Source organism: Metopolophium dirhodum, chromosome 4 (assembly GCF_019925205.1).
Source record: "Metopolophium dirhodum isolate CAU chromosome 4, ASM1992520v1, whole genome shotgun sequence".
Classification (NCBI taxonomy): domain Eukaryota; kingdom Metazoa; phylum Arthropoda; class Insecta; order Hemiptera; family Aphididae; genus Metopolophium; species Metopolophium dirhodum.
Window position 1 is genome coordinate 22,277,820 of NC_083563.1, and position 27,145 is coordinate 22,304,964.

Sequence of the window (27,145 nt, forward strand, 5' to 3'; positions counted from 1 at the left end):
ATAGAAATATTTGTTGAAGAAGTATCTTACAATATACTATACAACTTACTATTATAATTTATAATTCATCGAATGCAATTAAATACATTCACAAATTATAATAATTATTATGTTATGGTAGGTATAGGTAAATAGATTGAAGTTGTTTTCTAGTAGGTATATACTATAGGACGGTGCTAAATATATATTAAATAGTAAATATACCTACATATTAAATTCACTAGTGACTGCAATACCGTGGGGAGGATATATTTACAAATAATCCGAATAACTATGTGAAATGTTCTATAAAGATTCAGTGTTTCATTTTATTTTTCACAACTGTATTTCAATTTTGTTTTGTTGTGGTGTGTTATTGTAATGATAATACGTAGGTAGGTAAACGGACACTTTGTACTATCTATTATTTGAGTTCCATACCGCGGACATTTTGTACGGTGAAAATAAATTGATAAAAATCAATCGAGGACACTTTGTACGGTGAATATAAATTGATGAAAATCGATCGCGGACACTTTGTACGATATAAATAAACCGGGAAATATATTTTATAAGATAAAATAAAATATTTAATTGCTCAAAACTTTAGATCGCGTATCCACGATCAGTATGAGACATGAGTTTTGTGGTGACACGGTACACTTCATACGCAACCCATACAATAAACAGTATGAACCAAACTACTAAACTTAATACAAACATTTTCAAATATGGATATGAGTATACCATTTTAAGAATAAATTTATCAAATATTCGTTGGAAGTGTTCAAAAGTGAACCGTCACGAACCGGTGAGTTATAAGTTATAAATCATATTATTTTCATAATAATATTATTAAAAAATTAATTAAATTAATAAATTAATAATTTAAATAAATTAATTATTTTTTATATACTTTTCTATGTTTATGTCATAGTATATATTATTTACAAAATTTACTGACCATAACCACGATCCAAGTGATATATTATATTATAATCATATGAAAAGCCGAGCTATTAATAGTAGAGAATCGACAAATCAAATTCTTCTGTCTGTAACTCATGAAAATAATGGTTAGTAAAATCAATTATATATTAAATATTTTATTATATTTATACAAAATAATATTTATTCTTACATAAAAATTATTAGATAAATACTTTTTTATATCTACTATATCTATTACCAATTAACACTATTGTCATACGTATATCAATATATTTAATACTAGTATTGATAACTTAATATACTATTTTATGATTTATAAAATAATTTTTGTTTGTATTACAGAAGACGTACGTAATAAAATAGGAAATACGAATTAAAAATGTTCCTGAAGAACCGAGAAGCATGCAATTTTTGTTGTCCGAAAATGGAAAACAACTATGGGAGGAGAGTCAAACCCATTTTTAATTTACGACAACGTAAGTGAAAATAGAATGTTGATATTTGCAACTTCTCGAGCCTTAACTATATTATCATCAGCCTCCCTATGGTTTATGGATGGAACTTTTAAATGTTCGAGTGTTTTTGCTCAGTTATACGTTATTCGAGCTGAACTTGAAGATAACGTATTTACATGTGTTTATGCTTTCCTCCCAGATAAATTACAAACAACGTACGAAGAAATGTTATTTTAGCATCTATTCGAAACAGGTCTCCGGTTAAACCAGAAAAAATTATTATTGATTCTGAAATAGGAGTTATAAATGCCATTAACCTAGTTTTTAATCAAGTGAAAATTCAGGGCTGCTTTTTTCATCTCTGTCAGAGTGTATGGCGACAAATAAAAAATTTAGGATTATCTAAAATGTATAGGGATAACAAAACAATTGCAAAACAATGTATTTTACATTTGGTAACATCTTTAGCGTTTTTGCCAGTTGAAGAAATACCTAATGAAATAGTCAATATATATTTAACTTTTACTCAAGAACTATTTCCATTAATATCTTATTTTGATTCAACGTATATTAGCGGTAAGAATGGTACACCTAGATTCCCTCTTCAAATTTGGAATGTCAGACACCAAACGATTAATAATTCACATAGGACAAATAATTTTAGTGAAGGATGGAACAGTTCATTCAATAAATTGGTTGGATCGGCTAATCCAAGTTTCTGGAGTGTTTTGTGATCTCTGCAATTGGACGAATGTGCTAGTAATTTAAATAAAAATATAAGAAAAAAAAATCACGAAGCCTTTACGCAGCATGAAAATAAAATAATTACAAATACACAGTTACTAGAAATAATTTGCCATACTTTTAATTTTAGATTCTGAGTGAAACGATGAATGTATTGATTTTACAATGATGTGTGTTTTTTTTTTTATTTTTTTTTTTTATTTTTTTTATTTTTTTTTATTTTTTTATTTTTGTGTCTGTGTACACGATAAGTAGTCGAAATAATGCTTCGATTTTCGACTTCAGTATCTTGTTCGATGGGAAAGTGAATATCGTTGGTGCATTGGGGAGGTCAAAATTTTAATTTCCCAGTAGTTTTCAAAAGCGATGTGAAAAACAAAAGAAAAATTAAGGAAAAACGGGAATTTTTACGCAAAATCGATTTTTAACAAAATCGATTTTGGTTATTGGTGTAACTCTAAAACAAATGACCGTAGATGCATGAAATTTTCACTGGTTGTTTATATTTGCATTTTCTATACACAATACAATTTTGAAAATAATTTGACTTTTTTTGAACTGTTTACGGACATTGTCAGTTTTCAGTTTTTTTAAATTTTTTTTCTATAAATATCAATAAAATTTTATTTGTTGGGTAAAAAAGCTTGAAAATTTAATAGAAGGCTCCTAGGTTATTGTTTCAAAGGCAGATGAAAAAAATTAAAAATCCTTAGTCACAGTTTTTTTTTATACACGTTTAAAGTTCAAATCTTGAAAAAATACGGAAAAATCACGAAAATTTGCAAATTATTTTGAGTTAGAAATTCATAAAAAATTTTCTTTTTAAATCTAAGATTTTAAAATCTAATACAAGATTCCTCATAAGTTTGTCTAACTTTATCAAAAAAAAAATTTCTACAAGAAAGTCAAATTAAATTTTTATGAGCGTTTTAAATTCATATTTTTACAACATTAGATATTCACTCGATTTCTCATGTACCGATTTCCTTATTTTCTTGTAATTCAAAAACGAATAACTGTAGATACATGAAAATTTCACTGAATGTTTATATTAGCATTTCCTATACACCATACAATTTTGAAAATATTTTGACACTTTTTGAGCTGTTTACGGGCATTTTCAGTTTTCAATTTTTTTAGTTTTTTTTTCTATAAATATCAATAAAGTTTTATCTGTTGGGCCAAAAAGTGTAAAAATTTAATACAAGACTCCTGATATATTTTTACAATAGCAGTTGAAAAATATTGAAAATACATAGGCACAGTTTTTTTTTATAAGCATTTAAAGATCAAATTTGGACAGAATTTATCAAAATCTCGAAAATTATCAACCATTGTAATTAATAAATTATAAAATGTTCAGTTTTTATAGCTAAGGATTGAAAATTTAAAACAAGATTCCGTGTAAATAGATAATTCGGTTACCAAAAAATCTAAAAAATACACAAGCACAGTTTATTTGTATAGTCATTTTAAGTTCAAATTAGGACGAAATTACATAAAAACCTAGAATAACTATTTTAGTTATTTTGTTGTGATTGTATAATATTATTCGTGGGCACTTGAAACTTCTAATTTGTAATATTTTCATCGATATATTATGATGATAGTATCACGGTTTGTTGTTGATGTATAACGCGTTATATGTACCTAATGGATATTGTGATATGATTAATTTGGAATTTATTATAGGTCAATTTTTTTTTTAATACCATAGATAAGTGTATAATATGTCTTATACCTAGACTGACATATCGTCTCCACTCAGAATCGTTTTTCTTATACAATGATATATCATTGAATTCAAATTTAATACCATCCATTATACAGTGACCCACTTGTAACCTACAGTACAGCAGAGCGACATCCACTTGCCCACCTTTTTAAATTTAATATTTGACGGTGGACTTTTTTTAAATTCACGAAGCCTGTATAAAGCACGGATTATTATTATCCTACCTATTATTATTTTCATTATTATTATTATTTTTAAATTTCAAATTAATATTTATATGAATTACTATATTATTTTATATTATTTATTGATATTTATGTATAACTCAATATAACTTTTGTCTGTGAACAGAAAACAATTCGTCCACCATATACATTTTATTACTACCTGAATTAGTACAAACTGTCCGCCTTATTGACTGTTGTTACTACCTAAATAGTCCTAACTTTCCGCGATTTTAGTTTTTTTCAGGTGACCGTACAAAGTGTCCTACAACCACGTAGGTATTATTAAATTATTAAACTATTTTACTATCTATTTATTTGCTAATAATTTACTTAAAATTAAAAAATTAGAGTTAAAATATTTTTTTTTATCTAAAATGCCATGATGATTAACAGAGTATAGTTAATTTTTAGTTCCTATATATACTATATAACATAATATTTACGACCTATGTACGGCCCGTCGCATTTATATTTATAAATTATTAGTATTTTACATTTACATAAAAAAAAATTGAAAAATTGAAAAGAAATTAATATAATATATTATTATGTATTTATTACATATTCATTTTAAAATATATAAAGTAAAATATAAATTAATATTTCTTAAGTTTCTTATTGCGCATTGTCAATTACGCTGTTAATCAGACTTATTGAAACGTGTCACGGCGCTATCGTTTTTATGTCGCTTAATAATAAAATTAACGTTATCGTTATATTGTTTCGCATGAACACTAAGTTATCCGTCACCGATATAAATGTAGTTATTATTACGTTGTGTTATAACATTTTTACTAGTGTTATTGTTCTAACAAGTTCATAATGTTTAAAATAAAACGGAAAATGGACTCGGAATCTAACCTATGGTACTCACGTCCCACACCAAACACTAACACAATTTGTGAAACAAGCCTAATTCATTTTGAAATTGTGTAGTATTTCTTTTGGTAGTTGTTGTACTTGTTGGTGATTGGAAAAATTAAAACGAAAATACGTATGTTGTTAGATTGGAAGTAAGGCTGGCGGTATTTTCAGTATACCGGTAATTACCGGTATTTTTGGTATTTTAGAATACTGGTATACTAACATACCGCGATTTGATATAAATACCACTGTTATCGAAAATACCGTATAATATACTATATTATACTATAATAGTTTATCATTAATAATTAATAATTTATATTTAAATAATCATATCATCCGGCATCTGTTATTATTACTCAGGAAAAAAACAAATATTTTTAGTATACCTATTTGACGATGGTAATATTGTTTTGATTATTTTTAATAACCATTCCCTTCTCCCACAGAATTACAAAATATTTTGTGATTTTTTTAAACAATAATAAATACCTAATTACAAATATAATTTATAAAATAGATGTTAAATTTTTAATTAGTTGGATTTTTGGAAACACTTCAATATTCACCGAAAATACCGATTACTAAGGTATGGAGTTTTCGGTGATAACTAATTACCGAGGTGGTTGTTTTTGGTAATTACTCAGGTACTCAGCCACTCAGGTACTTACGGTATTTTCAATAATTACCAAAAATACCGTAGATAACAGTATAGTATAATCAAATATCGAATACCGCGGTATCAAGATTTGAAATACCACCAGCCCTAGTTGAATGTCTTAATTTATCTACTACCAGTCATGACCGAAGAAATATAATAAATATAACCTACTGATGCATGCTGTGGCCGGTTCGATTTGGCACGCTAGAAATAATATAATTTTTAGATAAGAACATGTCGTAAGTAAATCAATTCTACACCTTCTGTATACTAGTCAAGTGCTTCTCAACCTTTATTTTTTACTACGAAACCCTAATTTAGATTCATTGTAAAGGCCACACTCTCAGAAATAATTGGTTTTTGAAAAACCTATAACCTATACCTATACCTTTATGAACCTATATATTATGTAAATTGAGAATGAGGCTGTCTTCACAATTGTTTTTCTTATCTATGGTTTTTACCATCACGTCATAAATCATAACGCCATAATAATGTCATATAATATTTATAATTTGAACACGTATAAATGAACAATGTATAGTTAAACAATTTTTTTGGCGACACACATCAGTGACATCACCGTAATACAACATCACGTTTTAAATAGTTTTCAATATCGGCAGACTACAAAGATGAGAGCTAAAGTATTGTAAAACGGCAAAGCTACTATAATTTTTACAAGATATAAAAATATAAAATACGATAATAATTTTGAAATAGGCGTAACAGAAGAGTTGAAATAATTATCGGAAAGTTTGAGTGGTATGTAGTAGCCAGTAGGTGCTATAGAACATATGACATATTTAAAGCTTTATCAAAGTATCTCGAAGATCAGGGTCTTGGTTTTCAAAATCTTGTTAATTGCTACTACAAATATAGTATCGTAATGGATTTGTAAATTTGACTTTAATTATAGGTAAACCATCCATTAGTGCATATGAAAAACGATTCGAAGCTGAGATGGTATGTCAGACTCTATTTCTAAGGATATTTTATAACTTTTGTTTCTTTATTAGTAGGTATGGATATTATATGTTATTTATTGTATACGGTATGTTGAACTAATTTTATTCAAAAACATTGCATATATTATTAATTAATATAATATTACATTAAGCATATTATCATAATTTTATTATTATTATTAACGCTTAAAAACTGATTTATTCTTGATGAACATGCGTGCAAATCAGTGATAACAATCAATTATTATGATATAATCCTAATTGGAAATTGCTGAGTATTATGCCGAGCAAAATTAACACGGAATCATAAGGACAGTAATAAAAACAGTGCGATTATTGCCAATCAAATAAAATACCTTTTATATACCACTTGTAAGCGGCCATATCAATTTAAGAAATATCAACTACCATGATTATCTTATACATATAATTATGGATATGCGCCAATGAAATTAAGGAATCGATCATCGATCGTGGGGCATGGCTTACTAATGGCGCCGAAGCAAAATAATATTGGTAGCAACTGAACAATGTGAGTCGCGTATATGTCCATATGTGGAGTCAAATCATAGAATACATTGGGCGTCTGGGCGGTGCAATGGACAAGACACATGCCTATAATAATACGTGAGCGTGGATTCGGAGAGCCAATTGAGTCAGGACCAGTGACCAGTGACCAGTGATTTATACCAAGTGCTATATATCCAATATCCAATCCACCACACGCAAATTGTAAATTTCGGTCGAATTAGATCACAAAGCGAGGAACACCGAACCAATTTTGACCATAAACTGAGGTACACCAAAGCCATAATACATCTATATATAGCACTATATTTTATATGTTTTCACTGGTGAAGTCTAGGTATGCTGCTAAAAATTGATGTTGATTCATCCAAAGTTAATAGACTCAAAAACTATACTGGACTGTTTTCAACAAAATGTATATCAATAGATTCCTTGAGACCTTGTAGCTTTTAGTACAGCACGGTGTTTATAGTTTATTTTTTTAACTCCTAAAGCTAAAGGATAGCTCACACTAGAATTTTTTTTTTGTTTATTTAAACAATTTCCGTAATGGTTCCGTATTATATAACTATTATAATTTAAAGAAATATGAAATAAACATTTTTTTCCAATTATATTTATAAAAAATACAAATCTTTGGCACGGGCAACGTCGTGTGTGCTAGTATAAAATATATTATAAAATCTATTAAATAAACATTGTGTACTATTATTTTCTTATAATAGTTTTCTTATTTTTTTTAATAAATTCTTATTGAGGTTTCAATAACTTCGTCAAAATCAATATTTTCCGCTGTAAATTTTTTAATACCTGATTTGTTTAAATTATCATTGACATCCGTTTCATCAAAGAAATGTCACACCATCAAATTTTATCAGCTCAGCGAACGTTCCTACTGGTACGTGGTACATATAAAACCTAGGTATAAAAGGTCCCTTTTCCTTAAAACCACATTTGTAATCGTGAGGCACGGAATATTTTTGTTATTATATATAGGTTATATTTACCTATGTATATTACACGCGCGAGATGGACAAAGACACATATATTGGCGATTCTTAATTATTTAAGTATTTAACCTATCTAATCTTAATCAAAAATCAATTTTACGCCAAATGACCATTTACAGATGGTACGGATTTTTTAAAATAATAATAATGAGCTCTACGAAAATATATAAATAAATAATTTAATACAATATATTGAAAAGACGAGTACCTACGACCTTATACATTATCTAATATATATAAATCTCGTGTCACCGCATCCCCCATTTTTTAATCGCGATTTTAGTAGGATTTTGAAATTTACTGTGGAACTTAAATTCGATAGTAAATAACAAAACAAACCATTCAGAACAATGCACCTCCTACATAATAAAAATCCTAACAAATATTTGAAAATTGAAAAAACAATTAAAACAATTACCCTAAAATTGAATATAATAAATAATGCATTTATATGGGTATATAACTATATAATATGAATATTGTGTACCACTGTACCTGTATATAAATATTTAAAATCCAGAGCCTTTAATAAAAAATTTGTGGCCATTATAAAATGTTTAAACAATATTTTAATAACTATTAGGTAAATATCAATTACAGCCATTAGCCAACCATTATAAACAAATATATACATATCATTTTTAGATTAACTTTATAATCCAGTTTAAATGTGAATACTTGAAATGTTTTTTTGTCTAGGACAGAAATCGAATATTATAACATATATAATTAATAATACGCACTCATTGTATTTAACTTTTATCGTCTATATAATTATTTAAACTATAATATATTAATAGAGTTTTTTATTATTTGTTTAACTTATCTAAATGCTGGTATTAAATTGTTTTAGTCTTAACCAATAGTTTGACATGAATTCCCTTCAAGCTTGTAATTTATTTAATATAATTATATTATAGTTCTACATTTTTCTCTTATAGGTACTCAATATAATTTATTAAAATTAAGTTTTACAATCACAAAAATTTAATTTTTTTTTTTTATATTCATGGGGTCTTATCGGCGTACAGCATTTTGTCATGCAGAACGGGGAAATATGAGATTTTAGCTGACTGTAATTTACCATAGTGAATCCGCGCTGTTATTGGTACGGTACAGAAATAACTAATAAGTCACGAAGGAGCTACATGTAGTACCTATCTAAATTACTTAAGTTTAATAAGCTAAAGTACCATATTAATAATATTATATTAGTATTATAAAGTAGACAGTATAATAGTTGCACTAACGTTACCTGCACTATGTACGGTAAAACTGGTAAATACTTACTGGTGTCAATATCTGGTACTCGTGGTATTGTAATATTTGTAAATAATTTGTAATATATACTAAACCAAAAATAAAATACCAAAAATCATTAATATCCGGAAAAGAAGACTATATAGGTAGTTTTAAATCTGAACGGATTACAAATTAAGAATAAAAAAATACATTTATTTATAATATATATTATATAAATTTGTTTAACATTACAAAAATAGGCACATAATTCTCCAACGTATATATTATTTATATAGGTATATTTATAATATACATTATTATTTAGATGCAGAGATACATAATATTTAGTATATTTTGGGCACAAACGTAGTGATATATTATACAATAATAGATAATAATATATTTAGTAGGCATTATGCATATTGCTAAAACGATATATTCGCTGTTTGGCGAAGTATTCTTTCATCGTTGGTACCTACCATTATATGATTATATTTTTGTACACAATTAATAATAGTATCAATATGGTTCTTCATCGCTTTCGGATTTTCTTCTTTTTTTTATTAGATAAATATAGAGCTGGATTGATTGCACACACATTTACATACAATTTTACAACTACTAAAAATAAATGTACATAATATACGACACAATCGATATAATAATAATTTATATAAAGAACAAACAGTCTTAATATTATTAATAAATGTTTTAAAATTAAAACGTAAATTTTAAAGTTAGTAAAAAAAACATACAATAATTCATCTAAACAATGTCAAAAGAACAATATTAATGATCAGCTAAGTATATAATTTCAAAGCTCTATTTTTTTTATTTTTTTTTTTTTTTTACTAACATTATCACTTAATTATTGTACATTATGAACAACATACAATTAATTTAAACTTAACACGTAAAAGAAGTACAGCTTTAATAGATAATTAGATAATCGAAATAATATTCCAACTTCACAGTTGAGCAAATTTAACTAAACGTAATATTTTTATGAATGTATATATAATATATACTATATATTTATAACCATACAAAATTATATTATAAACAACAACTTCACATCTAGTCCATGCCTGATGACGGGTTTATGTTGTTGTTTTTTCAATCTTATTATAATTATTTTTCATAATTAATATTATTATTTACAGTTTAATCGTAATAATAATATCATTACCTACCTAAACAGCTACACTATTACAATACGATTCATGAAGCACGAGAATAAATTTTATACGAACAAATTTAAGTGTGCTATTGTAAAAGTGTTGGTGGCCGGGAGGGGGGTGATAACTCGCTTCCGTAGGCGCTCCACTCTAGGTGGATGAATACGCTCGTAGCGAGGACTTAAGTACGATTGTCATTTGCAACTCTATAATTTAAAAATATATCATGAGAACAAAAATACATAATAATATAAACTTAATACTGTCAACAAGATAAATAAAACGTTTCCGCGCATTCAACATAATATATTCAACAAATAAGGACGGTTACATAAATATTGCTTAAGTTTTTTAAGGCACTCGTTGTTTTGATCAGTACGAATAAATCTTATCGTATTAATAATTGGCGTTATTTAAACGCAAATACACACATACTCACAACATTTGTCACAGTGATTTAAAATTAAAAAAAAATATATATATATATATATACATGTAGAGACGCAGGGTAATTATTTTAACACAAATCGTTCAATATCGGTCTAAAAATGTCAACTAATAATATGTATTTGCATTTAGTATAGGCAGGTCGTAGTATAAGTCGTTTCATTAAAATAACGTACATTTGGTAAAAATTATGGTCGTATATAATAATATGGTGTCGTGTAATTTATGTATTACCATTTGTCAGTTATAAAAGCCTATTGAAAATTTAGAGATGTGTTGAACGTTTTAGAAACTTGTGCAAACTACTTGCAGCAGTCATGTTGTACTTACATTTCTAGAGATATTGACAAGTTCACATTAAAATAATTACCTTGCGTGAGTATAATATATTACATGTATGTTATATATTATGTGAAAAGATAATTTATAAATAAAATTTTCAAATGTTCAATAATATACCTAATACCTATGTATGTTTGAAGTAATACATTTCATATACCCTGTAAAATCTAACCATTTCGATTTTGGCAGTGAATGAAAATAAAAATGAATTGAAATTTCCGTCGGTATAAACGTCGGACTGATCGCACTCCCTATAATATACGACTGATAAAATAATTCGTTTAAATGCTTATTTCGCTTGGGGATGGACTGGATGGAACGGGAGACGGCAGTGCTTTCAACCACGACGACGTTTCGACATTCAAATTTCAACCTAACAGAGTTTTGTTTTTGTTTTATTATCCGATTCACCGGTTCTTACGCGCATTGTTCTTCGATAATAATAATATTTATTATAATCTATATAAACCTAAAACGGAACAATCGATAATTAGTTACGTGACATACGCGCCGCGCCGGAGCGATACTCTATAATATAATATTGTACCTACTATAATAATATAGTGTAACGTCATAAATAATTTTCACACGTCATACGAAACACATACATACGTTCATAATTATTCTTAGACTAGGTTAATATGACAAACATATCTTGTACACACACACGCACACACATAAATAAATATATATTTATGTATACATTTTAAACTTCTTTATGAGGGTGTCATTCAAAAAAAAAAACAACTTATAAACACAGTTGATGTGCGAGACGTTTTTAAAGCCAAGTCAAAATCGATCCTGGTTTATTGTTCGGGTCGATCAACAATTGTACTTCGTCCATTATGTCATTACTTATAAATTCGTCCCCTAACTAGAAAACAGAAAAAAAAAGATCACATAAATAACTATACAATAACACTGCATGAGAGTTTGGCCGGGATAGATCGGTCGTGTTCGCTATATTATTGCAATTCTATAATTCTATAATAGTAAGTATTGATTCTATTTACTTGAAGCGACGGGACTAAGTCGTCGGTGACATCCAACGTGGACATTTCCTGTGAATCGACTACCGACATGGACGAAGGACCCGGATTATCGCTCTCTGTAGTACACCACAGGTGCGTGAACAAAGAAAAACGAAACAAAATTAATAAAAAAAAAATAAAACATACCGTTAGGTCAGGTTACGATATTGCTGTGATAACAACAGCAACAACAATTATTTATCGTATACCTACAGCTGATGTATTACACGAAATATTTTTCTTTGGTCCTTACCTGAAGTACAGTCCATGTTGTCGTCCATGTTGGACGACAAAAAGTCTTCGGGAGTGTGCGGCAGCGAGTAGTTGTTTCCTAGGCCCAAGCCGCTGTCGGCCGATTCTTGCCGCGAATGATCTACGCTACTGCTGCTGCACGATAGGAACGGGTCGAGGTCGTTGTTCGTCTGACCCGAGCGCAACATCTGCAGATCTTGCTGCGCACACACAAACATATATTTTAATACATTATAATAACATGACAGTGCGATAATATTTTAGACGCCGATTGAATCAATCGTTTCTCGACGCAATGACGCCGTTACTGCAGGTCGTCTCACGTCAGAAAAGGCGCCAACAATATGAGCCACTATATTATAAGCACCACTAAAATTAGCAACAAAAAAATAGAAGTATGCATCCTTACAAGACTGCACTCCTTAAATGATATAGAAAAATCTATTCGAAAATATGACTTTTACCAGACAGCCATTTGTTGCTTAAAAATATTATTAAAACATTATACTAATATTATTTTTAATTATAATATAAGGTTATAATAATAAAATTATAATATTATCATTACAAAATGATGTCTGTTATAAAAATGTATAACTAAAAAATCATTTTTTGGATAAATCTACTGTAATACTGGACAAATTAAATGGGATGCAAAAGTCAAAACCTTTAAGGAACTTAAAGAAAAGGCGAGTAATTGGTTAGCATGGAGAATAGGAGTTGTAAACCAACCTTTGGGTTGATAAAAAAAAAAAAACTGGATAAAAGAGGTGAGCACATGTACAATGTATTAACACTCTCCTTCATCAACTAATGATGTTGGTCTGATTGGGGAGGGGTCTCTAGGTCACGTGTATTATCAGAATAGATATTATATAGACTCTAATATATTATAATAGCCTATAGGTCAATAGGTATTAATATTATGTAGGTATATATACTATATATTTTATTAATATATTATTAATTATTGTCAATATACCTGACGAATGATTTCCTGTTGGCGACTCTTTAGACGTTCGCGCTCTAATTGAAGCGAGTGTAACCTGAGCTTTTGCTGGGTGACTTGGAGCGACTGCGACAAACCGGAAGCGCCGTTTAACAGCCACGACGCAGAACCGGAAGGCAGCACGGCGCCCGACGTTGGCGCTCTTTGCAAATGAACGGCTGTAAACACGAACATAATAATATATAAATGTACATGGTAGGTACCTGTATGAATTGTTGTAGTGAGTGCACATGGGCAGTGGTCGTTCGGGTGAATATATTAATTTTTACCTGCGTGACCGAGATGCCATATCGGGCCTTGATGCGCATGTGATTTTATTTTATACATTTTTTACTGTATTTTACGTTTTCATTACTATTTAAAGTATGAATGTATTTAAAAAAAAAAAAATTTAATTATGACTATGTGCATTACTTCTTACTAGGTATACAACATATACACATTCATTTATCAATAAACCTATATTATATTCAAATTTATTCAACCAATACCCCAAAACGGAATTTATTGAGAAATAAACACTCGCCTAAACGGTAAGTATACCTATTGTAGCATGAGTAGTATGACTATTCGCCCTGCAAACGGTCTATGGCCGTGTACATTTGTAAACGATAGGTAATCAAATAATTAAGTCACACTTACGTATTCTCGGATCGAACCACGACGTGGTCCTGGCAATGTGGTTTATGAAGTAAGTCTCGCCGTCACTTGTGACGGCTTGTTCCCATCCGTCTGGCAGCGGTCCTAGTGTCACGTTTTTGTTCGCTCCTATAATATATACAAGGGCCGAAACGTACGGGGTTAAAATTTGACTAAAATTGAGCTGGGTCGTTTTTGTTTGCGCTTGCGGGTCGCCTTAGCGACGACCGTACGGCACACATAATGTAGACGCGCATAAAGGTTATAAATGTGACTCATGGCACTATGCGTTATAAGTACTTATAACATGATATATTATAAGTAAATAATATAATATTATAATATTGTTAATGCGATACGAAAAAAATACATTGTGAATAAAAATGTTAACTCACCTTGGAGGGTTGAATGAATGTGCGGAGGCGAGTTTGTTGGAGTGCTGGTAGCGTTCGTGCTCGATCCACTGTCGTTGCCGGGGCTTAGCAATTGTTCGGCGCTGCGCTGGTGTTGGTTCGCCGCTTGAGCGGCCAAGCTTTTTCTCGGATCTTCCCATTGGGTTGTTCTGGTGAGGTGACTATAGTGAAAACAAAAATTCAAGTTAAGACATTTTCGTAACGAAACTATAACAGTATAATATTAAAATATTTTATCATGAGCGTCGGCCCGCGGTTGATGCAAGTATCTGTATAGTGTATACCTAAGGACTGTTTAAAAAAAATAAACTTTCGATTTTGAAGTTTGAACACGTCACATATTACTTAAATATATGTATACTAACTATACACCACTATACCACCTCCTCGCTTAAAATAAATACCAAACAAGCAGCTTGTTTAATGCCGACGATGGGTTAGTCAAAACTCACTACATAGGCGGATATTTGGGCACATCCGTGGGGGGGCTTAACATTTTTGTCTTATCCATTAGCGGTAACATACATTTTTAAACGCTTTAACCTACTAACTAGTGGCTACTCAGTACTCCTACTTTATTCTAGCAGAGGCACCAAGTATATATAGGTATATTAAAATACACAATTTATTTTGACATCTAGTGTGGTTTTAGGCTTAAGACGACCCCCCCCCCCCCCAGGTCCCTCCAATATCCGCCTATGACTCACTATAATATAGTATATCACAGCCCAAATACAATTATCGAACTCTTGAATAATAAATTAAGTATATTTCTTCGTAACTACTCGTAGGCCGTAGGGGAACATGGGGCAAGATGAGTATACGAGGTAAGATGGGACAGCGTTATTTCTCCATAATTATTAATAGTAATATATTTGAAACCTCCTTATAATATTATATGGAGGCAAGTAAGATGATTTTTGATAGTAATTTTATGATAACTGATTGATATGGTATAATATCAGTGATTTTTTATTTTCGTCTCAAAATGGCTTATTTTGTTAAAAGTTCTACGTTATTTTAAGGCAAGAATAATTTATTAATTCTCAACGAAAATTATTCTAATATATTTATATAATTCTGTAGTTTAGTATTCTGTATTATTATTAAACATTGATTAAGTATTTAATAGTTTAGGTTCAATTGAACATAATTAGTCTACCTGGGGCATAATGAGACAAGTCATGCGGGGTTCTGTTAAAGTAATTACCAAAGTCTTTTTTTGTGAAATTCTTATAAAGAAGTTCCTATGTTGATAAATTTGAAAATAATATCTATTGGGCTCTTATATGGTTCATCCTTATATGAGACATATTACCCCAGAGTGAGGGTAAGATGAACAAATTCCGACTTTTTAAAAATCTTTTTTTGATTTCTATAATATTTTTAAATATTTTAGAGTGAACAATTTTTAAAACTAAGGAACATTCACTCATAAATGGTACATAAATTCATAATTTTTCTGAAAAATTCAACATACTACAACGAGTTGAAAATTAGGTGTCTCATCTTGCTCCGGGTTCCCCTATATGTATATAATTGCGATTCACGATCGACAATTTTCTATGAAATAAAAAGATGCACAATTATTAATTATTATACTAAATAGGCGTGTACACATAGATTTTATACCTATATAAATCAAACGCATATAGGTACCGATACCCTCATTATTATTTATAATAATATTATGTATGGGGGGGCCTAATGTGGTTCGGTGGTTGGTTTAAGTCACTAACATGTACTGAGGTCGAGCGTCGGCCGACGTCGCTAGTTCCTGGATGGGTGACCACCCGGGTTTTTAGTGACGAATCCTCCCCCACCCCCATACATGCGTGTTTCTCAACCAACCATAACCTCCTCTACAAAAATGCTAATGGCCATAGTTGCCGAAGCTTAAGATCAATAAAGAAAAATAAATTATAAATTCAATTAGATAATATAGGTACACGTAGTGCGACCAATGACTGCAATAGTCCGCAAAAACAAATTGTTGCAAGATATTAAGTAGTAACGTTATTTAGATTTGAATGGACACTTGACCTAGTACTTACAAATACCTAACTAATATAGTAGGTACGTGTATGTGTATAATATGAGTGGACAATATTAGTCACCGTTTTAATGATTAAGTTTAAAGACTCGAGAGCTCCTGCGGGCGGGTAGATAGCGAGATTTCAGTGGTTGGCGTGGGAGTTGGTTTCCCGCTGATGTGTTCGAAAAACGGTTTGGTATAATTTTAGTTTTCCGGCGAAAAATGTCATCATTGTGTTTTTTACGCATAAAAATCTGCGACGGCGGCAATCGTTTAGTACAATGCAATATCAACAGATCTCGGCGGCATTTTAACACACGTTGTACATTCATGGATGTGTTCTTTCTGATAAAAACAAATTTATTAAACGCGTTATGCGTTAATCAAGTTTATATTTTGATACAATCACGAGCCGACGGAAAAACGATACACTCATACATCATGTATAATAATAATAATAATACCGCACATAATATATCATAATATTATCATAATATTACATTATATAATACACAGGCGCCGGTTGTACATCATAATAAAGTAGCAGCAGTATTATACGTAGTACGCTAGCTATTTATACTGCAGTGTACTTAACTGCACGGCAAAAATAAAATATACATTATTTTTAAGAACACATATAGGTATAATTCATTAAGACATTCCGAATTATTGCCGTCCTCTGAACTCTGAAACGATAATAATTCCTCGCAGGTATCTGCAGTGCAGTATACACAGTACACACTACCCATGTGCATATACTAATATTATGTATTACGTATTATAATTATTTTGTACACTATATTATACCTACATCCACTACGTATATCGTACAGGCGCACTGACCGGGTGTTGGCAAGCGGCGCATAAAATATAATAATACCGAGGTTAACCTGCAGCAGCTAAATAATAATAATGTAATAATATTATTATGAATTACGAGTTTTCGATAGTATTATTATTGCCGACGCGTCTGATATTGCAGCTCAAAAGTGACGCCCACACGACCCAACGAGCGCGCGTTCTATACAATATACATGTGGTAGGTATATTATAGGTACGCGTCATCGTTGACTACAATATTATTATGTGAATAAATCCAATGTACGGACGAGCCTATATTTATTTTATCCGCGTTATTATTATCCACGCATATTTTCATAATATGTGCAGGTGCACACGTCGGGGCCGGTGAATAAATTTGGCCAGAAACCGACCGCGGTATAAGCTATTCGGGGACCTGCCCCGTTGTACTACTTGCCCGCCAACATCACTGCATGATTTAATAATTACCTATAGGTATCTATAATTTTTTACAGGCACAATATTTAATGAAGCTGGCGAAGACGATCGATTGCCTGGGTCGGACTTGAACTATATACGGGTATACATTTTATTATTTTAATATCGTCTACTTGTCGTGTTTATAATATCCACTAATGACGGCTCATGGGATATTATATAATATCATACCCGAAAAGTGTAAATCGTAATAGGCATACTAAATCTTTCGACATTGGCCTTCTCTCAATCACAGTGTGATGATTGTATATTAATACAACATCAGGATTCCATTAATTCACTATTCCCGTCCCAATGTTTATCTTTTTGGACACTTAATATGACTATATTATATTATAATAAACGTACCCCGTTGTCGCACTGCTATATCTCCGTTTCGTATACCCTAGCTGGTCTTAGAATCGGTTTAGAAAATTGTATATCTCCGATGTAATTTTTCTTAGTTTAAAATTGCCTACATTTACGAAATTATATGATATATATTAAACTCGTGTATTTTAACAAAAATTCAAATATTGTCGACTCTAATTGCAATTTGTATGGAAATTTGTTGCAAAACACACAATATTCAAATGAACCTCAAATGTTTTGAGGGAGTATATTCTGGTCCCTATGCCCCATTGTAAGGCTGAGCCCTTTGGCCGGGCTGAAACGAGACTGCTCTCGACGACGGCTATACAAGGGTCAATGCTGCAGCAGCGAGGCGTATATCATATTATAATATAGACGACGAAAAATATATTTTACGAAGCGACCCAATACGTAAATCCGAGTCGACTCGGCAAAACATCCGCACACTGCACACACACACACCGCGGTTATCAATTATCATTGACGTGCTCACACGGTCAACATTTCGAGCTCGTAAATATTGTCTCGCTAACAATCGGACCCTATTGACGGCGGTTCGAGCCGAATCTTCTCTCTCACACGCTCGTCGATCTGCTTTTCCCCCGTCTCACACCCGCTCGCTTATATATACAGCCTCTCTAACTCTTTCTCTCTTCACTCTCGGTCGGTCTTCTTCCATTGCGTCGCACGTCGTGAGGCGGCGGCGTTTCTACCGCCGTCGACGACGTCGTCGCCACCGTCGCGTCTTACCGTTCCCACGGTCTTTGGGCGACGCGAATATAAATAACACTCGTGTGCGCTCCGTTTAATCAGTTGTTTTTTATTTTTTTTATTTTTTAACGTATACGACAACACAAAACGACACACATACACACACACACACACACACATAATAATAATAATAAAATATATAATAATAACAATAATAATAGTATACAATGTGACGATAAATAAAAATGGCATCTTATTGTTCGGCGTGCGAGCGGTTTGATAAGCGGCCGACCTTCAATGTAGAACCTTATCTCATCTTAGAGCCACCGCCTTTTCATTATATACACAAAAATCATAAAAAGCTTTATTGTATAGTAATAATTATATTAATAAAAAAATTACATGTACATTTAATATTATAATCCGTTATTCGAGTAGGTATTTCCTTCGGAGATAAAAAAAAAACGCCTAGTGTTTAGTACCCGCCGCCACCGCTGTCGTCGTTTGCGATTTATACAATTTGCACACTCGACACAAAATATATTAAATTGTAATTTGTAATAATAATATTATATTAAAATAATCACACAATAATAATATTATTATCATTATTGGAGGCGGAAAAACAAAACCGTGACTCATGTTTTATTTTAAGCGCCATGGTTGCGTGCGTGTACTTCAATTATTTCATACGAACCGTACCACTAATAATATCATATTATAACAACGGTGGACGCATTCAAAATTTGAACATTTCAATTGGTGACTTCGACTTGAAGGTTCAAACGCGCGATGTCTTCACGCTGACTCGGGCATTCGGTCGGTGGGATTTTTAGCAAGATACATGCAGTCTGCGGGGTACTTTTAGAATTTACAATATAATGTATGCCTATATCATTCCCGGGTACTGGTGTATCTGGTACAGACTACAGTGTAATATTTTATTTCCGTTTCTCGGCTGTATTGGTTGGTGGACTAATGTGCGCAGGCGCTACAAGAGGTATTATTCCCCCTCTGAAATAAGTGAACATAGTCCTCTCAGCCGAATTTCAGTTATTGGTGAACTGTCAATAAACTTTTGGCCTTACCGCAGATTTGCAGGCTCCGATACTAAAAAAAGTGCCTTAAAAAAGTCAAAATTTAAAAAATGGCTATTAACATTTTTAAAAGTTGTACAAGATGCATAACGAAAATCAATAATAAAAGTCCGTCTATATTATGTGGCACGCCGTTACACTGCAGGTGTAAAAGTCTCGTGTAAGTTGGTTTTTAGCCATTTTAGGGAAAGCTTCGTATTGCTTACAACCACCTTGTATACTGTATAGGGTATAAGTGCGTATAACACAAGTCGCAATGAAATCCGACTGTACCAGACCGGCGTGTGCGGTCGGTAGCATAATACCATAGACTATGATAATGCCGTGGTGGGCCATTATTATATTATAGCAGGAAACCGGTTCGTTGGCGCGCGCTCGATAGTCGACCGTTTGACGACGGCGACGGTTAATGTCCTTCCTGTAGGTACATCTAAAAATAATACAATATTCCTTATGGAGATCGTCCCGTATTCCTGATTAAACATAAGTATATTATATCAATTAATGCCAATACTTTTTAGAAACGACAACATCTACCTATAATTGGGGCGTCTATAAACAACCCTCCTACCAGTCACCAGAACCAAAACCAACACGGGCGTTATAATAACACAACTTACACGCGTTATAATAATATTTTATGCGTATTTTCACAGGTAACCTCGCACCGCAAAAAGATCGGTATTCCACCCTCTCCCTTCTCAACACCACCGACTCAAGGGATAGGATTCATTGTTGGCGGAACTATACAATAACAGTGTTACTCTGTTCCATACCGCAAAATTTATATGACTGGTACGATCACCTCCGATAAAATCGATAAGCAAAACGACTGGCCGACTGATTTCGACGAAAACGTAAATAATACACTTATACGTACGATGAGCACGTATTTCAATACTTTCGTTGCATGACAATATTAAGCGATGTCCGATTGTACATTGTACCTACTATAATAATATCGTTATCGTGTATGCACAACCGAGGTTTGAACAATTTAGATTGTACACATACGCAACAGGTGCTCCCATCGGGGGGTTGGCGTTGGATGGGCATGTCCTCGCTCCCCCAATCGGAAAATAGTTATTTGGACAATTTTTCCTATTGATATCCCTCAGTGGTTTCTCCACATTAACAGTAAACATACACGCTCGCATAGACATAATAATAATATTTCGAATCGATTTAATTATGAAGTTAAAATAATGCACGTACCTACTTGAAACATTCGAATTGTCCACGAAATGAATCATCACGGATAATCGCGCAATATAAAATTATTTCCTAGTATTATATTAATGTGTTATACAGCATACACTTATAATAGTAGGTACTTATACATATTATATTATAATATACATTATTATTTATCAGTATGAACATGAATATTATAATATTATATATTTATATATTATATATTATTATACACACTAACACAAGGTACACTTGTCAGCTGTACACTCACACACACGCACACACACACCTCGCCCAATAGGTTTTCCCCTTCTCCCCGCGGTCGTCAAGCGTGAGGTGAACCGTTGTCGTTCTAAACACGTATTATACACGCAAGTACACGATATGAAGTAACCCAATAAAGATTATAATAATTAACAGGTTTCTTTCGTTGCATCTATTTTTATTTTTTCTCTCATACCGATTTTTACACTATTATAAGATACTCTGATAGTGTGTATCACTGCTGCTATTCTATATCGTACATAAAAGTATACTGTATTAGATAATAGGTACATCGGTACTTTTATTTGTACGTGTTCCTGCGCAGTGCTATTATTGTAATACACACGACGACCAGAGATTGCGAAAGATAGTCTGCACTCTGCACTGGATCGCGAAAAATATACGACAAGAGTGAAATGAGATGAAAAAACTGTCGTTGACCCGTGACCGGACGAGTGCGCATTTCACGTGATACGGATATATTATTATAATATTATAATGTTTGCGGCAGACTTTGCGATAACCCGGGGCCCGTCCCGCGATTTTCCCACAAGATTTTGATCCAACTTGCGAATTTCGCCTTAGCCGAAGTGGTGTATAAAGACCATAAAGCGCTGTGTGCACTGTGCGGATTTATGACGAGTGACGGCGGTATTGCGACGTATGTATAGCGAGAGAGAGAGAGAGACGAATATTATAGATAGATGAATATGGAAAGAGACAGACAGATAGACATAAAGAGAGGGAAAAGAAAAAATACAGTATATATATATTATATTATAGAAAATAAAAACTACAACAACAACAACAACAATCCGATAATATGATAAATTGTTTTAATGGAAAACGAACATAAATTACCGGTAATCTAATAGCTTCAATACTAATAAAACAAAATTACACATAGATATATTTTAACAGTGTAAGTATACATTACGAGGTTTATACGAGCTTATTATTATAACGACGACGGTTGCCAAGAAGTTTTAGTGTTATTATAATATATATGATTATTATTTCAAATACGCGTGTATACATAATATGACGCGTTCATTCGCGTCGCCCCGTGTCGTATTGTGTGACCCGCGGAAAAATTATACGTCGTAGACAGCATAGTGATAATAATTACGTGTGTTAAATTTGAATCAATTATACAATCTGAGCACAGGGAAAACTTCTCGACCCGACGACGACAGCAGCAATTACACCGAACACGAGTGTGACTGCTGATCCGAAAGATTTATTTAATGATCCTAGTTTGTTTTTTTCCCTCATTGCACTGTTGTACTATTATAATAATAAGTAAGGCAACAGCTCAGCTAGTGTGACGTCACACGTACACAACCCGCAGGTTCACCACCGAAACGGTTAAAAAACAAAATGCATTATTAGTATCCGATTTTACAATAATAATATTATTATATAGATTGTACACGACGAAGAACACCTAAAATTTAATAAGAAGTACGCCGCCGCTGTCGAATGTACTTTATATTACAAACCCCCGTAGCCGTTTAGCTGCCCGCCAGGGACTTTAATGTTGGAACCGAACATGCTTTATACAATAAAGGATCGCGTAGTCGCGTTAAAGAACATTTATAATCATTTTACTATACAGCATTTGATAAAATAATTTTTTTTAACTAGTAGCAGTGGCGCTCTATAGTCTGCGATGTAACATAATATGACTACATATATGGGTACTATAATATTATAACTCTTTTAATTATAAATGTTCAGTGAATTATTATTCTAGATTTCTAGGCCTTGTCATAAATTGCGTTAATAATAATAGCGAGACGACGAAGAAATAGGTACAACTACAAATGCTTTCAAGAAGGCCATTTTTTAGTAAATGACTCAGAATCATCGTTTGTGGATTTAAACTTTAAATAAGACATTTTGGCATATTGCCATAATAACCCCACCCTAATCGTTGCAGGTACCTATAGATACAAAAAAAAATTATAAATCAAAATAATTTTAACAACATTTTGGTTTGACTATAATACTGTACAGTCCCATGTAGAATTTTAACCCAATAACAGAACAGTATCGTATTTTATATATCTTTATTATATTTAATGGGTAGGCAATAGTAATAATATATTATGAGACAGTAGGTACATAACATACTATATACGCACAAATACATCATACACCGATACACCATTGCTTGAAATATTTACTGCCGGTTTTTTTCCATACTATACGTGGGTTATCTCGGTGTTTTTAATCAATGATTTAACAAAACAATAGAAGAAAAAAACAGTAAAATATTGTACATTATTGTACCATAAATTAATCACGTATTTTTAATACGTATATTGGCATTGAAGTTTCTAAATTGTTTTCTAGATTTAATCTCATTATATTTAATATACAAATACAAGTAGGTACAAGTAAGTATACAGCCCAGTTGCACGTCAAATAATAATATTTTTTTTTCGAACGAATATTCTGTTTAAGGAGCATTTAAATAGACATTCGTTAGCTTTCGAACGGCGCACTGCGTCTAATAAAAAACGTATTTCAACGGAAAACAATCGTGGAAAACATATTATTTTATATTATAATATACACTCTATAAAATACATAATGCACATTGCACGCACATGAAAACTGTAGAAACTGTATTACAAAAATACACCGTCCGAACAAATTTTATGATTTTGTAATATAACATAAACACAATAATATATTATTATTATTATGACATAATATACAATTTACCGAGATAAAAAACAATATCCCGCATAACGTAATGCGCATTAATCCCTAGACGTGCATATAACATAATATACGCAAAGCCGCCCCTCTATACGGTTTTGGATAAGCAGGTATCATAGATTAATTAATTTTACACTGCAGTAATAATATAATAATATGTGTTGTTATAAGATAGATACCTGCGCGTGTGCGTTCACCAAGACAAATTTAACTGAAATTGTTCACGAACATGGTAAATTTTATCAAAGTAACGCGAAACTGTATATTATTATGACATGGTAAACCCATTTTGAAACGAATATAATATTTTATTATTACGTGGACAATCAATATTATAATATGTGTGCTTTCGAAATATTATTGTACCTACAGGTACTGTTCGCGTTAGTATACAAAATATAAGGTGGAGACGTCATTTGGTAAGTATTTTCGTTTATTTTCGTGTGTCATATGAGTAAACTGTTATTGTTATCTGTTAGAAAGTAAATTTGAAAAACTCGCTCTAGGTTTGCACGGTGTGAACGGTCAAATTAACAAAATTCGATTAAGTGCTATTTTTGATAGTCAATATTGATGAGTACACCATACATTTATTTTACATTATATTATATTTGTACGACTCATATGTATTATATTTTAATCACCACTCAATTATTTAGACTTAAATGGCATTTTATATTATCATCAATTATATATAATTATATTATCCCTTGAGATAGTTTCGGGAATTGAATTAGTAATTAGAAATTAAGTGATTGGCTTTTTATTCTTACATTTTATTGTATTTGATCTTTCGACCAATTTACTTCCTAACACTCTGTATTTTAACCTACTAATGGAAAATAAAAAACGGTCCTTAAGGAAACGTATAGCCGTATAGGTACACTGCACAGGTATTATAAATCAAGACGTTGAATTGGTTTATAGATATAAGTAGGTTATCTATCTATATTATAAAATATAATATTATTATTATTTATTAGTTAATCTGCGAAGAAAGGATGTATAAATATGTTATCATAAACTAAATGAAATACGTATTAGTCAACTATATACTATTATTAAACTCATATAAACATGCATAGTATGCGCTGGGTGACTCTTCATGATTTTTCCACGTGAATATAATTATTTTTCAGGTTCAATTTATTTGAAAATTAATACTATTATATTGTATGACCTACGTGGCATATTCACCCATTTGTTCATTGTTGAATTTTTTTTTATTCATCGTCGTATCAACAAATTGAGAAGTCCGAAGTGTAGCACTTACTTCTACTGATTTTAAAAATTTAAATCATTTATTATTAATTATTTTATATATTATACAATATACATAGCATAGCTTAGACCAATGAACGATGTTCACGCTGCACTTGTAGAACATAACATGTTATCATAAATATTGTGTGTATAAAACATCAGTATTGTAGGTAAAATTATGTTAACCTATTATATTAATATTATTATAATATTTACCATACTCGCGTCACTTGGAAAAAAAATGTGTACCTACCTATCTAAATTTTTATATAATCCAAGGGACATATTATATTATAATTAATAATACATGACACTAGTTTACACGTGATCAACTACACTGCAAAATTGTGTTTGACCGTTTAACAGATACGTAGGTATAGCCGAAAACAATTAAAATCCTATACAGTTTTATTGTACTCGGTGAGAATAAAAAGCATTGCCACACACTCCCCGCAGACTGCCGTTATTTGCAGGGTCGATGGAAACGATACTATATGGTATCAACCAGAAACCGTTTTTAACCATATCATAATGTAAACGCAGTAGGTACCTACGAGTATATACTAAATTATATATACGTCATATATATATTATACCTGTTTTTCTTATTTTTTGTATACACTTGTTTTGTAAACAGGACGGGATCGTTATTATTATTATTGCCGAGGTCCATTTGGGGACTTTGAAAGCGGAACACCCTATGTCACAGACGTCTGTGCAGGATATTGTGCAGTGTGAGAGTGTGAGAGTGTTGTGCACTTGTGCGCGCTTGCAACTGCGTTATTATATTATATAATACACTACGCACACTAATACACTATTATGTACATAGTACATTGTCGTCGTCTCGTTACGACCTGAATCGGGTCCAGGCCGGAGCTAGGTCGCGCGATCACCGGTGGTATACATAGGTACCCATCTAAATAGGTAGGTGGTATTATTGTTGTTATGTATAATATACGAGATAAATTGGGTTTTTATTTTTATTGTCCGTGAAAACGTGATATCGAGTCGGCGGTCGGTCTTTCTTCTTCACGTATTGCTCTCACAGTCTCTCTCTCACTCGCTCTTCCTCTCTCTTCTCCGGAATATCGCTGTCGTCGCGGTGCCGCAGTGCATTGGCGTCCCGCGGCGAATTTTTACCTCTTATACGTGTACGGATACACGGTACCACACATACTCACACACACCTCGCCGAATTTACACTCTTTAACATAATAAAATAATATAAAAAAAAATTACACATAAGCGTATAAATCCTCTCGGAAATACCTATAATACTCCACCGGCCGCGGTACGAAAATTGAAAGGTTCTCTTGCGTCGACGACGTGCGCACGCATTATGATAATACACATTACATACATTTATAATATTATGTATATAAAACGTGTGCGTTATGTATATATATATATATATACGTCATTATTATTGCCATGCGTATAAACACGCGGCGGCGGCGGTATACGCGTATCATAGCGGTACGTGCGTCTAATTATAGACCGCGTGCCCGGTATACGGTTGACGC

The 27,145-nt window shown here is 31.8% G+C and overlaps 1 protein-coding gene across 1 annotated transcript in view; it reads right to left on the reverse strand.

Annotated features, from left to right (window-relative positions):
• Positions 1-9,556: 9,556 nt before the first annotated feature.
• Positions 9,557-27,145, reverse strand: part of LOC132942517 (transcriptional coactivator YAP1) — a 36,392-nt gene continuing 18,803 nt past the window's right edge. Inside the window, exons 2-7 of the mRNA XM_061010967.1 lie at positions 14,658-14,836; positions 14,266-14,391; positions 13,597-13,781; positions 12,616-12,814; positions 12,345-12,439; positions 9,557-12,205 (exon numbers count right to left, since the gene is read on the reverse strand). Coding sequence (XP_060866950.1) covers positions 12,110-12,205; positions 12,345-12,439; positions 12,616-12,814; positions 13,597-13,781; positions 14,266-14,391; positions 14,658-14,836 — 880 coding nt within the window. The 3' untranslated portion in view covers positions 9,557-12,109. The remainder of the gene's footprint in view (positions 12,206-12,344; positions 12,440-12,615; positions 12,815-13,596; positions 13,782-14,265; positions 14,392-14,657; positions 14,837-27,145) is intronic.